The following is a 14,764-nucleotide window of genomic DNA, read 5'->3' as shown; positions in this document are numbered from 1 at the left end:
AGCTGTGAACCTCCTGAGATTTGCTGTGGTGATCCAGCACTGTGTGGGCTTGGGGCTGGCTTGAGCTTGTGCTGTTGGTATGATCCTGGCAGATGTAAAGGTGTCCCTGCTCACAGCAGGTGATATATTATGGGCTGAGCAACCTGTGTGCCTAGAGAGATGAGACCATGAAAGCTCTGAAGACCTACCCTACAGCTTTTTGAAAGAATAAGCTTTTAGCACGTGTGCTGGATGAAAGTAAAGCAGTGTAGTGAAGGCTTGAAAAAAGACTAATTATTGTAACTGTGCAATAAAAGTAACATATCTACATGTTTATTGCTTCCTACTTCAAGCTCTTCCAATGAATACCATGCAGGATATCTGCAGTCCTTTGGAGGAGTAGCTGTGTGCTGTTAAAAATAAAATTGTGGAATGTCTAAATATGTCATTTAGGCTATGGAAAGCAAACCTTTTGGGAAGAATTCAGCTATATTTCAGTATAACTAGGTGAGTCGAGCCTCTGGAAAAGGAGACAGCAAACTTGCAGGTTAGCTATAAACCCTTGGCTGAGCATGGTGGGAGCTGGGCAGAGGTTCAAATGCAGGGAGGCAGATTTAACACATCCTACAGGAACTTGGTGGCTCTCACTGTTACAGTAACTGAATTCCTCTCCATTTTGTTCAGCATAGCATCTGTGAGCAACAGTAATGCTTTTATCTGCCTCAGTTTCTTCTCCCCTCTAGAAAATGGAGATGAGGAAAGCAAGCTCATCTCCAGCTGGGAACTGAAGGTGTAGGTGACTGATAGGTTGACAGCATGACAGATGTTGAAGTCTTATCTCCAGACAAGACTTCTGCCTCCCTGTAAAGCACTGCTTTGTCTCCTGGCAAGGGCTAGTGGGGCTGTATTGTGTCTAGGGGAGATGAGCTGTGTGCCTGTGCCAGAACCTGAGCTGAAAGTGGGACGAGAAGTGTACATATTGCTGAGCCTTTTTTTCCCCACAGCCCTAGTTTGTGGGCCAAATGCCCATTTTTTGTGGGGTTGGACAGGCAGGCCAGCAGAGCCATCCTGCTCTGGAGTGAATTGCTGCAGCCTGAAGCTTCTGGCCCCTGCCCAGCTCCCCTCCTCGGCAGGTGCTGAGCTACTGAGCTTTGCCCAAGAAGAAAGACAAGCGTCATCATTGCTTAGATAAGATAAAGCATGACCAAAACCCTGTTACCCTTGGCAGGTGTGGCTAGATGCTGACTGGAATTTGTGCAGCTCAGAGGAATAGCCAGGCTCTTCAGCCGTGGGGAGGGTGGCAAAGCCTCTTTAAAACGCGGAGACTTGATGGTGGAGCCCAACAGGGAAGGTGAGTGCAAGGGCCTGAGGAGTGTGAGTGGAGGAACAGCCACCCAGTAACCCTGTAGGCAGACACGTCTGCTGTGTCCTTGTGTCCTGTGCAGGCTCTGGTGTGGATGTTGCTCCGTGGCAACTCCATCAGCTTGGTGCCCTCCGAGCAGGGCTGTGTGGATGACCTGGTGTCCAGCACGGCTGAGAACCTCTCCAGCAGCAGTGTCTCTCTCTTCTCCTTTGGTTTCTGGAGTTCTGAGATATCTGTTGTCCTGAACTGTGTCCTTCTGTCTGAGATCATGGGAACTAGGGAAAAAATTCAGGTGTCCTGAAGGGAGAAAGGACATGTGGGCACCCCCACAAGTGTCCATGTTTCTTCTGTTGCACACTTTGCTCCTGTGCTTGAGAGCTGCCTTCCTTCTTCCTTATCCTCTTTGCCTCTTCAAGGAGTTTGCAAGATGCTGGATCTACCTTTTCTTTCTCCCAGACGTGCCAGAGGGGTAAACCTGTGCTCCAGTAGAGGTGCTCAAACCCCTTTGATTTAATGGATTTCCTGTGGCACAAAGAGTCTTTCGCTTCCTATGCAAATCGGGTTGCTCAGTCGAAGCCGCTAAATGCAAATGGACCACTTGTAGCTGTTCCCTCTGAAGAGTGGTGTGGGCTTTATGCAAAGCATGGAGATGAGCCCTCAGGAGCTGGGAGAGCAGAGCAATGCATGGATTTGTGCCGGGGAAAGGTCAGTGTGGCTGTAGTTCACCTGTTCCCAGACCTGTGAGGTGGGATACCTGGCAGGATATTTCAAGCTGTCGGCATCAAATAAATGAGTGTTTATAGGAATGGATTAACATCTGCTGGTTATGGGTGTGGGGGGCTTTGTTGGTTATTGTCTCCCCTCTCTCCTTACCAAGTCCCTGCTGCATCCCAGTACAGAATCTGTGCGACTGCAATTTGGTGACTCAAGCCACTCTGATGCCTGGATCCCTTTCTTCCATTCAGGTTGGGCAAATACTGTTCAGTCTGTAATCACGCTTGAGAGCTCTTATGCTATTGCCCTAGATATGGGGAGCTGGAGTGATGCTGAGATTGGCTTAATCCAATTCGATCTGAAAATCCACTGCTCTGAACAATAAATGTTGCGTGTGGGGGGTGGTATTCAAGTGTCTTTACTAAATCAAAAACCTTTTAAGCATTGGTAGATGAAGCCTTTTTCTTTTCAGTGTGTACCACTAAATACACAGGATGTGCAGTGTGGCTGAATTAGCATTACTATGGGAACCCCAACTTTTTGTATTTCCTGACCTTTATCCGTGTAACACTAAGGAATCATTAATGTGCCTCCAAAGTGTGGAGTGTTGGGGCTTTTTTCGTGTGTTTTATAAGCTTTTTTGTTGTGGTCAGTACTAGGAGAACCTTTATAAAGAACCCCAGAGGGAGATTAGAGACAGTACAGGGTGCAAGGAAGCAGTTTGCTGCCTTTTTTGTGCTGTTCTAGCAGCATCCCAGCCAAGACCGTGGGTCAGTGTCAAGCAAGACTTCGGCAGCAATGGTGAACAAAATGGTGAGTAAAGCCTCCTGCTTGGAGGCAGATACCTCACTTGGTATGGGTTTGTTGGTTTTATTGTTTTATTTGCCACAGCTGCACTGTTAGAGCCTGTCTCGGGGGATTTGGGGTCCTGAAGCTGAGGCAAAGCTGAGCCTGTGAGGAATGAAAAGATGATTATGCCCTCTTCTAGCACGGAGACCTCCAAGATGGCTCAGGGGAGTTCTCTGGTCCAGTTAAACCTCTAGTAAAGACAATTGTGATTGTTTGTAGTAGGCTTCATGGCCATTTTTTTAGTCTGAGTTTTGAAATAACCATCTTAAAATAATAGGGAAGGACCTGCCTTTGCCTTCTGCAGGTCCCATCTGCTTGTTGCTTGGAGAATGGGGCTCTTTGGAGCTCCTCTCTTTGCAGATTGATGAGGTCTCTGCTGTTCAGACACTAGCTGGAGTCTTCTCAGTGGAAATTTGGTGGAAGAGGGGGGTTTCTCCTCTGTAGAGGGTAGCCTTGCCTGCTTGTGATTTGTATGGCAAAACTTGTTTCCTGGGCAAAACAGGCATTTGGGGTAGGGGTGAGAAAAGGGCACAAAACCTTACAAAGTGGTAAAGAGCCAGCCTGCCAGGGTCTCAACACTCTTTTTTCTTTCCTTTGTCACCTTTCCTGAGAAGACCTCAGGTTTAATGAGTAGGACCTGACACAGCTGAGAGCATCTTGGTGCTGCCTGGAGACTCTGGAGCTGCCACTGAGCGACAAATCCTCATCAGCATCTCCAGCTGGCAGGAGGCAGAGACGGCTTTGCCTCCTTTTGGGGATGCTGTGGGATAGGGTGGTGCTCTGGTCGGTGGCATTTTCTGGTTGCTTTAGTGAGACAGTCCTGGGATGTGCACCCACCCCTGGTGTGTGGTTTATGATGCTTTGGAAACATGCTTCTTGCCATGTCATTTTATGTTTTGCTTCTCTCTTTTCCTGAGTCCTCTGTGCTTCTCTTTATGAAACAGGTTGCCAGCCTTGTAAAACTGGAGTTAAACTTGAGGCAGGATTCACAGGGGTAGTTTCCAGCCTTTGCCTGGTGGAAGTTGGTTGGGGGCAAGGCAGCAAGCTAAGTACAAGCACAGCTCGAGTTTCTCAGGGAAGGGAAGTTCAATGTGAGGTGAGGGATCATCTGCTTTCTTACCCCTTTTTCCCCTCTTGCCTAAGGCAGCTCAGAAACAAGCCCTTCTCCCTCACAGCTGTGTGCAAGGCAGGATTACAAGGAATTTACCTTGGAAGCTCAAAGGTAGGGGTTTTTTTGTGCTGCCTTCTGAGCTGAGGGCTACTAGGCTGTGTTGGAAAAGGGCTGGGATGCGTAGGGAGCAGTGCAGACCACACCTCCTGGCTTGGACCGGCTCTGATCCTCTATTTACAGTGGCAGTGTTCCTTCCCCGCTAGCTTTCTGCTGTGGAATATACTGCTGGTTCCAGGGAAGGGGAGCAACACTGTCCTGCTGCTCCAGGTATTGGGGGATGCCTGCAGAGAGACAAAATGGGGTGGAGGGGAGGGAAGAATGTCTCTCATTTGGGCAAAGAATTATTTTAGCAGGAAGTCTGGACGAGTTTGTGAGTTGCTGTGTCTCAGCAGAGTTTCTCCCTAGGAATTTTCTGTTCTGACTTCCTGCTTTTGCTTTAAAGCAGCAGAGTGGAGCTCACTGAGTGCAGTGGCATTGTAGATCACTGCAAAAACCAGTTGTTATTCCCATGACAGAGGAAGGAAAATTTATTGATTGGTTTTCAAGAGCTGGGGGTGCTTAATTAATTAATGCTTCAGTTTGGATCACTCAAGGTCTTTGCAAATGTTGAATTGAAGGAACTTGCTCTCAGTTCTGATGTGGTTCTGCAAGATGCTTAACTGATTCTAGTGACTTACTGATTTGGGAAACTGCTGATTTGGAATAATAGATGAATATTAGAATGTGCAAGATAGTTTTTAATGAGACCGGCTCAAGACATCCATTTCTTTTTTTTAAAAAAAAAAAAAAAGCCACTAAGATTTGTCTGCTGCATGCTTTCTGAAGACAGCTAGAAATTTTTCTTTAGAAGCATTTGGCAGGAAATTTCCCGCTATCTCTCATAAACATAGCTATTCTCCTATTCCCCTCCACCCTTTTTGTAATCCCAGGTCATTGTTCCTGCTGTGGGCTTCTGACTCAGTGACAGTTTATGTCAAAGAGAGGAATATCGCCCCAAGCCTGCAGTGATTTTACTTTTCCTAGAACAGCTGTACATGCTGAACTAAAGCACCTCTCAAATGGCATCTGCTTCCAACTTTGCTTCAAATGCTGTTGCTTGCTTTGATTGTTCCTTGTGCTAAGCTGGGCCTGGTATGCCACGAACAGGTGCCCTTCATGTGTTATCCTGCTTTGTGGAGGAGAAGCTCAAGGCTTGTGTTCTCTAGTTTTTTGTCTTGTAGAAGCCTGAGGTTTTTTGTATTTTGTTGTGATTGTCCCTTCTGAGTGAGAAAAGGAGAGGATATTTCTGATACCTTGTACTCACAAGGATTCTTGTACATTCAGACTGATCCTTTCTTCTTTTGGGATGGGGGGTGGTGGTATTTGGGTTCAAGACTCTACCTGTGCTCCCCTCAATGGTCTGACAGCCAAGAGGTGTCTACTCAGGGCATGGACTTCACCCTTTTCCAGCACATAGGTTACACTGGTATTTCAAGAAAGGTGTTTTGCACAGCATAGCCAACAGCTCCTGAGCTCACAGGAAGGAGTGGATTTTTACCTTTATACTCACTCTTGGCAGGTAGATCAAGAGGTGAGAGGTAACCAAGTGTCACACACCTGTGCAAAGGGCAATTTTCCTCTCTGAGAGGCAGAGAATGGGTTAACCATCTTCCTGGAAATTGGCTTCTCCCACCTGCCTCAGCTCTGTTTGTTGTTTTAACAACATTTGCAGAAAGGTCAAACTGTCCATGCATCCCTCCTGGGCAAAACCAATACAGCATCAGCCAGAGAGATACTTGTACAGGGAGCTGTGGTGCCCAGAAATCCTGTCCATACTCATTCCTACTCATTAATGTTTACAAACCTTTTTTTGTTTTTTAAGTGCATCCTGCAGGTTCAGAACAGTGAGGTAAAGCTTTTCCTGCTGATCCCATCGCTAACATGTAGCCTAGAAAATATTATGGGGGTGAGACAGTGGTGTCCAGCTCTCAAAATATTGGAGGAGAACTTCTTGGGATGAGGAAAATATGCTTGAATTTCTTGCATCTCCCCAGCAGTTGTATCCAGCCCTCTGGGTAAGGAGGTTTTAGGTGCTGCAGAGAACTTGCTGTCTTATCTGGAGGAGAAATTGCTGGTTACCACATGTATTCAGTAAACAATGTGAATGTTTTACTAAAAAGAAGTTTTTCCTTTGAAAGGAGAAAAGGATTGGGCAATCTGATGTGGTTTGATATTTTATCTGTGCTTGTGCATGCTGGGGGAGCAATCTGAGGACAACGTAAGTCTTTGAATTTTTGTTTGTGCGAGGCTGATTTCTAGACAAAGGATCTTGATCAACAAAGGTGAGGCTCTTGCGCACTTCTCTGAGCTCACACCTTGGTACTCCAGGTGAGATGGCATTGTCACAGGATTTTTGGTCTTTGTACCAAGAGAGCAGTGAAGTGGCCGAGGAAAGCTTGCAGCTGACCAGGAGGGACTTTTGATCAAGTCAGTGGGTGGCTGTTGGGAAATATAATGAAGAAGTGGCAAAACAAGATTGGGAATCACCTGGAGGAAGCCATGAACACTTTTCTTGCTCAGCATCCTGAGGCTGGATGTCAGAAAGTTCATCCTCCATGAAGCAACACCAGATGCTTTTCCCTCTTACAACAGGGGTGAAAAGTACTCAAAAGAAGCCTAGGGAGGGTGACTGAAACAGTGACTCTGCTCAGGAGGGATCCTGCTGCAGTCAGACCAGGTGTGAGGCTGTCATGGAGAGATTCAGCTTCTTATGGGAAAGGAAAATCTTTGTTCTGGTATGATATAGGCAGCTAGAATCTGAGGACTCGAAGGAAGAACCGAGTGGATTTCAGTACCCATGATGGCCATGACAATTGTGGGGAGAAGCCTGGCCTCTGGCTGTTGGAATATGAAGTTCATTAGACTTTTTGCTGGTGAAAATGTAGCAAATGCTCTGCCTTTTGGTCGAAGATTCCATGCACTTTGAGAGGGGTTTCTGCAGATGAGAGAGCAGCCTCTGTTCATGCTGAGGAACAGCCAGGCTGAACCAGCCCTGTGTCTCCTGCAGCAGCTAATGGCAGATATCCTCATCTTCCCAGCATAAAAATGGGATGATCCACTCCTAGGACACTTTTTTTGCTATTTGTGGAAAAGAAAATTTGCACCAAAGCAGCTATTTTTTGTTATAGTCCTTTTGTAATAGACAGAGCAGAATAAAACGGCCACTTCTGCAGCTCATGAATGCCTGTGACATTTTCAGCATCTCATGTCAGTGAGATGACACACTTGAAGGATTTGTAGAGAAGTGCTTCCTCCTGTTTGATGTGCAAATGCTATCACCAGCTTAAGCTGAAGCTCCTGGATCCTTTTCTTAAAGGAGGCCAATTTTTCACCGTCTTTGGCATTCGGGAATTGGCTACACAGGCAACTCCACAACCCCTAAATTCTAGCATTTGAAGCTTTGTGTATCCTTTAGAATATTTTATCCATTTATCAAACAGAAGGCTGTTTCTGCATAATTTGCCTTTGACAAGAACACTGACAAAATGTGTCTGGCCCTCCACCAACAGAGGACTGAGGTGTGCCTTCTTTCAGCCTGAATTTTTTGTCTGCAGGACACCAAGTGTGGTTGCATTCCTGAGGGCTGGGGCATGTACCTGATCACTGCTTGCAGGGTGTAAAATAAGTCTCCTCAGCAACCTTTCTCCTGATGTGTCCCTGCTGAGCTGCAGTAGCTGAGGTCTTTTTTAGCTTGATGACACCTTAGATGTTCAGTAAAAGGTGGCATGAGCCCAGCAGAAGGGTGCTGAATCCTGGTTGTTGTCTGTGGTACAACCTGCTCTGCATGCAAGTGCTCCCTTCTCTAAAGGGGCAGGAGGGAGTTGCTGCTCATGTTCCATTAAACAAACTGAGGATCTGCCCTGGGTTTCCTGAAGAGCTTTAATTGGCAGATTAAATTTGGATCTTGTTTTCCTTATGGGGCATTCCTACCTGCCTCAACAACCCCTGGAAAAGAGGAGTAGAAGAGAGCAGGGATCTCCATAGCCTGGGCTCTCAGTGCTCAACTTTTACTTTGAATCAAAAATGACCCGGCGTATCCGATGTCAAGCAGTGAGTCCTCTGTCTTCTTTTTACCACATCTGGGCTGGCAAATAAAGTTTATTTGCCTCCTGCCTACCTGCCTGAGCACATATTCTGTTGTCAACATACTTGGTGTTAGGCATGATCTCTTTTCTGAACTCCAAGCAGCATCTACCTCCACCTTCACAGCACTGTTAGTGGTGTTCAGCTAATGCTGCAGTATATAAGATGAATCCTTATGTGGTGTAATGCTCTGTTCTGTCTCTTTAAAGAAAAGTTTCAGGAAACCTGTAAGCCTTTATAAAGTAAAGAAATTCACTAAAATGACTTGTTTTTAAACTAGCTGTTATTTGTCATGCCTTATTGCAGGCATGCTCTTTATTTTCTTGGAAATCAGCTGTGTGCTAGTTACACTGACAAATCCAAGACCATTAGCTGTTTATGGAAAAAATGTGGTTTGGATTTTGTTTTTAATTGCTGAGAATTAACTCTTGGCCCAAATATTATTAGAGGAAAATCTGATGCTTTCTCTCTCCAGTCCTGAAGCAAAACAACCCAACAAAGCCAAAAGCCCAATTAGTAGGAGAGGTTCCAGTGCAAACACTCTCCCTCACTGTTTGCTGTGCCAATGCTGTGCCAGCGTGAGAGAGCTGCAAAATGCCACTAGCTGGCAATGCCAAAGCTGGGGAGCAGCACGAGGGTGTGATGGAGGATTTGTGGCAATTTCTGGGGTGAAGGATGTTGTTTTGGGATGCTGTAGATACCTGTGTTGCAGACTTCTTACGTTGATAGTTGTTGGCACAGTCAGTGGTTTCTGTTGTGTTGTTGAGTCGGGAAGCATGAGTGAGTGCAGATTTAACAAGTTTATTTGTTCACCTCTTGAAATGGAAAAAGAAAACCATTACCACTCACATGTTGCTTGGTGATAAGAGCAATAGAGTCTGAATCAAACAACTTTCCCCATGGCAAGATTTTTTTAGCAAAGATCAAGAAGTTCATGATGGTAAATTCCTCTTTAATGAGCTTTGGTAAGGGAACTAGTGAATTGCAGCAGAGCACTTTTTTAAGTTGCTCTTCAGAATGATGAAGGCTCTTGAACCCATCAGTGTTTCTGAGATGTACCTTGGTGTCCTAACTGGCATATCCCATGGTGAAGTCATCAAAGATATGGCAGCACAGGTTAGCCCCGGGCTATCAGGCTGGGCTAATCCCCTGCTGAATAAACAACACAAAGGTTCCTGGATCTGTTCCTGTTTCCTTAAAGGGATACAGTCAAGTGCAGGCAATTAAAAGAGAGAGAGAGAGTAAAGTGTAGCTCTAGATATGAATACCTGATTCCAGGCTTTCTGCCCAGGGTGTGTATGGGTTTCTTAGGTTTTTTTAAAGAAAAAACTTTGATGAAACAATTGATGTTTTTCTCATTTTTCAGTGCATTTCTTTTCCTGCCATTCCCTTTGGGAAGGGAGAACCCAACAACCACCCAAACAAATTCCAAACAACAGAAATAAATTTCCTAGAGAAAGGAAAGAGAAAAATTAATTTTGAACAAAGTAGACTAGAGAAATAACTACTTTCTTTTTGCCCTTCTCCCAGCCTCTTTAGGCTGAGCCTTGGCAGAGCCTTTTAAAATAATTTTCATCAAGTGAGTACCCAGTTCCTTTGAGCAGCTTTTGGAAATTTAGCAACTGTGGAAGTTTGTCACAGGGTTCAGTGTCTTTCCCTGGCAGGATCTGCTCTGCCTTCACCTGGTCAGTTTTGTATGGCTGTGTTTTTTGTCACTGAATAGGTGCTTTTTGCCTGCAACTAGGACAGTAATTGTAAATACCTATATTTGATCACTAAATCTCACAGTGCTATAAAATCTGGAATGTGTAGGTGTGACTGTGACCTACAATGAGCACATTTTATAGCAATTGCTAGCTTTCAAAACCTTGGGACCAACAGGTAGGTAGAACAAACAGAGTAAGTGGCATATGTTTGATATAAGATGGTATAAGGACCTGTGAAGTTTTTATTGTCCTTTTCTTGTAAAACTTAGCTGTTGCTCACCTGCTCCTGAGTGTTGCTTCCATTCCATGACCAAGCAACAAATGCTTTGTACCTACTGCATCTTGGCCTGCTTTTGTTAGGCATTTGTAATGTGCTGGAGCAACAGCTTTCTGCAGCAGTGACCCCTTACCCAGCCCTTCATCTCCTCTTGGTGTAATAGCTTCTCACGTATGGGATCAAACCTGTCTCGTCCAGCGTATGCACCAGGAGTGTGATCCCTGTGTGCCTAAACACATGGTGAATTCCTTCCTTTGAAATTGTAAGACTTATTTTTCTGCATCAGGAGTAGAAAGGAAAGGGTGTGTATTCTTCTGATTTGTTTAAATAACTGGCTTAAATATTTAGCTTTAGTATGGGGGTGGTTTTGTTGTTTCTAATAATATTGTCTTAGGCGGAGATACAGGAGGATGTCTTCTGGGAAACCTCCCAGCAAGTATCTGAGCACTTCAGTTTGTAGTACCCCTAGAACGAGTCTTCTTTAATTTTCCCTTCTACTACTCTGTCACCAAAAATTCAGTGGTACAGGAAAGCCTTTCTCTTACAGGTTCCCTTTACAGGACCCAAACACTGGCCTTGTTCTGTAGTCCTGGGTAAGCCACTCAGCCAGTTGTGCTTAGTTTTTCCCTCCTTCATTAACTGTTGATCCATTGTCCTGCACTGGGGAGGACTGCTAGGAATGCAGCGTATTCAGTGCATGCACAATGCCCTGCAGTGACTAGGGTCATCTAAGGACCAGCTGTGGAAATTTGGCTGCACTCCTAATTTTCCTTTCCTCCTTGTCATAGGACTGCGGAAAAAAAAAGAAAAAAAAAACCACCAACACCCCAAAGTTGTCATGTGCACATGGTGGTCAGGGTCACCTAGATAAGGGCTTGGCTGTTGACAGCATTTTATCCATGACTTTCCTGTACCTCTTTAACACCGCTTACAGCTACAAGGGGAGAAGCTTTTTGAGGCAATAAATTGGAAATTATGACCCTGTAGTGGCTACCTTGAAAGTAGTATCCCCGCTTTTCCAGGGAAAGCAACTTGTGTCTGTTCTGTTTGTTGAAATTTGCAGTTTCTGTGTTCAGGTTTTTCATTCTTCAGCTTTGAGGCTTTGAAGGTATTTGGATGCTTGAGTTTCACATGTAATTATCATTCTCCAGATATTGATTCTAACAGTGCCAGCTGTCACAAACACCAGGAACCAAACTGGAGGAGCTGACAGTCTCTAGGCATAGGCAGGTGACATGACTTATCCACGGCCATATGGCCAGCTGAGTCAGGATTAAAATTCAAGTCTTATGATTTTCCTGAAGAATGCCAAGCCTGTGGGAGCCAGCTGACTTTCTGCCACAGCTTTGCAGAGGACAAACCTCAGTTTATGTCTTAGGTAGTTAAAATAGTCATGTAAGACTGGTCTCAGTTTCCTCAGTGTAGAAATACGAGTGCTGGTGCTAGCAACTTCCTGTTCTGTGCTGTGTCCGAGATGACCTGTGTTTGCTTTCCAGGCTCTGGGAAAGTTGTCTTGCAGGAGCAGGTGAATTTTTGCTTGCTAAGCCCCAGCATATAGTATGGCAGGAGTTACCTGGTAGCTCTGTATCAGGTTTTTCAGGTGCTGGACACTGCCCAAACCTGGACTGTGCAGTATCATAGCTGACCTTGAGCACAGGCAGCCAAACCCATGGGGGAAGACAGGGCTGAAGTCAAACATTACACACCAGGGTGATTTGTGCATGTTGTGTTGGAGCCCGCTAGATCCCTGGCACTTCCATCCTCCCATTAGATCTCCCAGGCCCTGGGAAAGGAATTTTTGGTCTCCAACACAGTTTCCAGAGGTGGAGATGGCTGAGAACTCGTTTGAATGGAAGCTGGGACTCTATCTCTTGTGGAATTGATGCTGGTCAAACCATGTACCCCAAAAATAGTCCCATGAAGCTTTGTCAGCACCCATTGGCTACAGCTGGCACCCCGTTTCTGTCAGCGTGTTCATGGGAACAATGAATGTTTTCATACAGTTTCAAAGGGAGGCTGGACAAGTGTCTTGGAAGATAAGGAAGGAATTGTGCCAGGCTGGCAGTGACTATTAGCTGGCAGATGTCTTCAGGGAAGTCTTCTCCTTGTTTGCCCTGCTATAACTCTTCGTTCACCAGCCATTCACAGCCACTGTTGAGGGCAGAATGCTGGGCTAGACAAACTCTGCTGTGACCCATTGTGCACCTTTTTATGATGGAAATCAACAGCTCAAGATGCAGTCCTGACTCCAGGTTAGGTGTGGAAATTGATCCTTACTGGTGTTGACCTTCTCCTGCCAGAAGGGACCTGGAAAAACTAATCCTGACAAGAAGTTTTGGTAACAATCACTGGCTTTGTCACTGGAGGTGGCTTGACTTCATCCCCCTAGCAGAGCCTGGCAGGTTTGTCTGACCAAAAGCATTAGCTGCCTGTACGTATCTTCTCGGCCTTTGCCCCTTGCATTAAGAAAGCATGGTTCTTCCCAAGCTGATCTTTCTGCACTTAAGCCAGTTCTGCTTGCCTCACTTTTGGGGACTGGTCCACAGTTCTGGTACTCCAAAGACCTTAGCCTCTTTCAGAGTGGTCCTTCTGTGATGTGCATTGTGCTGATGAAGCTGCTGCCCTGGTCCCTTGCAGTGATGATCTGTAACTAGGGAAGGTATGACAGCACTTGTTAGGCTGAGATTTGCTTTGTGCCCCACCTGCACCACGCAGTGCCCTTACAAACAGGGACAGAGAGGAAGAATTTCTCAGTCACAGGCTTCTGGGAGAGAAGTCCATCAGAGCTGCAATGTATTTTGCTTTCTGGGGCTCTCTCTTATTTGCTGCTTTGTTCCTGTACAAGTGATGTCTCACCATTGAAAAAGCCACATCTGGCTTGAAGCCACTTGAAGCAGCTTGGACAAGAGACTTCCTGCTCTGAACATTGAATTAATGGGCTTGGTCTTTTACACGAGTGAAATCCTTTCAGACTTTTGTCCATGTCAGGCTCCCAGCTCTACTAATTAAGAGGCTTTTAACTCAGACAGTGTTTGGGAGCCACAGTACAGCTGGGCTTTTGAAAAAATGAGGAAATGCTAGAGGTAGGGATGTAATGGGTTGGATTTCAACTTCAAAAAAATGTCTCTGAGAGAGAACAGAACATCCTCCTTGCATCACCTTTTGTTTGCTGCAGCAAAGCTGGGGAGATGTCAACTGCGTGGGCTGCTCTAGAACTGATGAAGCTGATAATAAGAAAGTAAGGTCATCTTTACTTCTGGGGTACTCAGTGTGTCTTAGACAGCTAGAGGGATGTTTTAGAAAACATTGCTTACTTGTGCCTTTGCTTATTCTGGCTATTTTCTGCAATCCTGTCATGGCTCTTGCTTTGAAATCCCGTTTGCTTTCCACCCATGCTGCTGTCTGGTACAGGGTGATGCTTGTGCTGAGGCTGTATCTTTGCAAAAGGAATGGGCCTGGAAAAAAGGTTCAGAAAGGTGGCATGTAGAAGCCAATAATTATCATTCATCAATATTATTCCTCACTATAATCACCTGTAAAATCTAGGAAGCATGGGATATTTGGATCTCTTGTTTTTCTTTCAAGGCCAGCTTTGCCACTTTTACTTGAATATGAAAAGTAAGCTGGTGTTCCTTCTGACTTCTTTACTACTTCCATACACAGACTTGCTATCAGAAGCAAACTGACTGTCCAGCTAATGCATGGAATCTAACTAGTCTCCAAATTTTCCTGTATTGTCTCCATAACACAAAATATGCTTGGTAGGAGGGTTTGTTTGAGAAACAGCAAGAGAGAAAAACATGGTCTGCCTTCTCATTTTTTATGCTTTCTTCCTCTCTTTCCTCTGCTGTATTCCCCAAAGCTTGGGTCCAACTCTGTGTCCATTGCTTGCAAGGGATGTTTACTTGACTAGAAGCATATAATAGTACCCATTTATAGGTAGCCTTCTGCAGAGTTTAGTGTCACTTGAACAGGTATTTATTTGAAACAGAGGTGCTCTAGAAAAACACTGATTTAAAAGGGGGAATGAAGCGTTCTACTTGTTCTGTGAAGCAGAACCACCCGCTGGCTCACAGACCAGCAGTAATAAACAGAGTCAAAGAGCGTGGGGCATAATTGCCTTCTCCTTTTGTGTCAGCTTCATATCGTTCTCGCATGTGACATTCTTCCTGGCCATCAAGCTCTTTATCCTCCCATTGTACCAAGAGTGCAAACAGAATTAGTTTGTTTGTTATCGTGGCATCTGTACATGGCTTTTAATTTCTTGGAGGTTAAAAAAACCCAAGCAACCCAACCCTCAAGCCCTCTTTGTCCAGCACTGTTTAAATCTGCTCTCAGCTTGCTTGCACAGCTCTTTTCTGCTCTGCAATGCAGAAAACAGGACTGCAGACAGAGAAATCTAAAGCAATCTGTGCAACAAGGCTTCAAGAATGTGGTGGCATTGCTGAAGAGGAGCTGTCTGGAGAAGGTGTCTGACTCCATGAGATCAGTAAGTCAGAAGGTGGCTTGCTGTAGGGATGCATTGTAGGCATTTTTACAGTCACAATGCTAAGCTTAAATGGGTGCTCCCAATCCTTTTTGCT

General features: G+C 45.3%; 1 protein-coding gene across 5 annotated transcripts in view; it reads left to right on the top strand.

The window, feature by feature from the left end:
• The first annotated feature begins 4,242 nt into the window (after positions 1-4,242).
• CRACR2B (calcium release activated channel regulator 2B) overlaps positions 4,243-14,764 on the top strand; it is a 38,454-nt gene continuing 27,932 nt past the window's right edge. Inside the window, exon 1 of one of the 5 annotated variants that reach the window (XM_058829488.1) lies at positions 4,243-4,343. Coding sequence is in view for 1 of the 5 variants with exons in the window: in XM_058829479.1 (XP_058685462.1) it covers positions 13,370-13,419 (50 nt within the window). In the remaining 4 variants the exon portion in view is untranslated. Of the gene's footprint in view, positions 4,344-13,354; positions 13,420-14,059; positions 14,671-14,764 lie in introns of those variants that run through there. The other 4 variants (XM_058829479.1, XR_009276581.1, XM_058829504.1 and 1 more) reach the window with 4 other exon arrangements.

This window comes from Poecile atricapillus, chromosome 1 (assembly GCF_030490865.1).
Source record: "Poecile atricapillus isolate bPoeAtr1 chromosome 1, bPoeAtr1.hap1, whole genome shotgun sequence".
Lineage (NCBI taxonomy): Eukaryota > Metazoa > Chordata > Aves > Passeriformes > Paridae > Poecile > Poecile atricapillus.
This window is presented reverse-complemented; position numbering and strand designations above follow the sequence as displayed.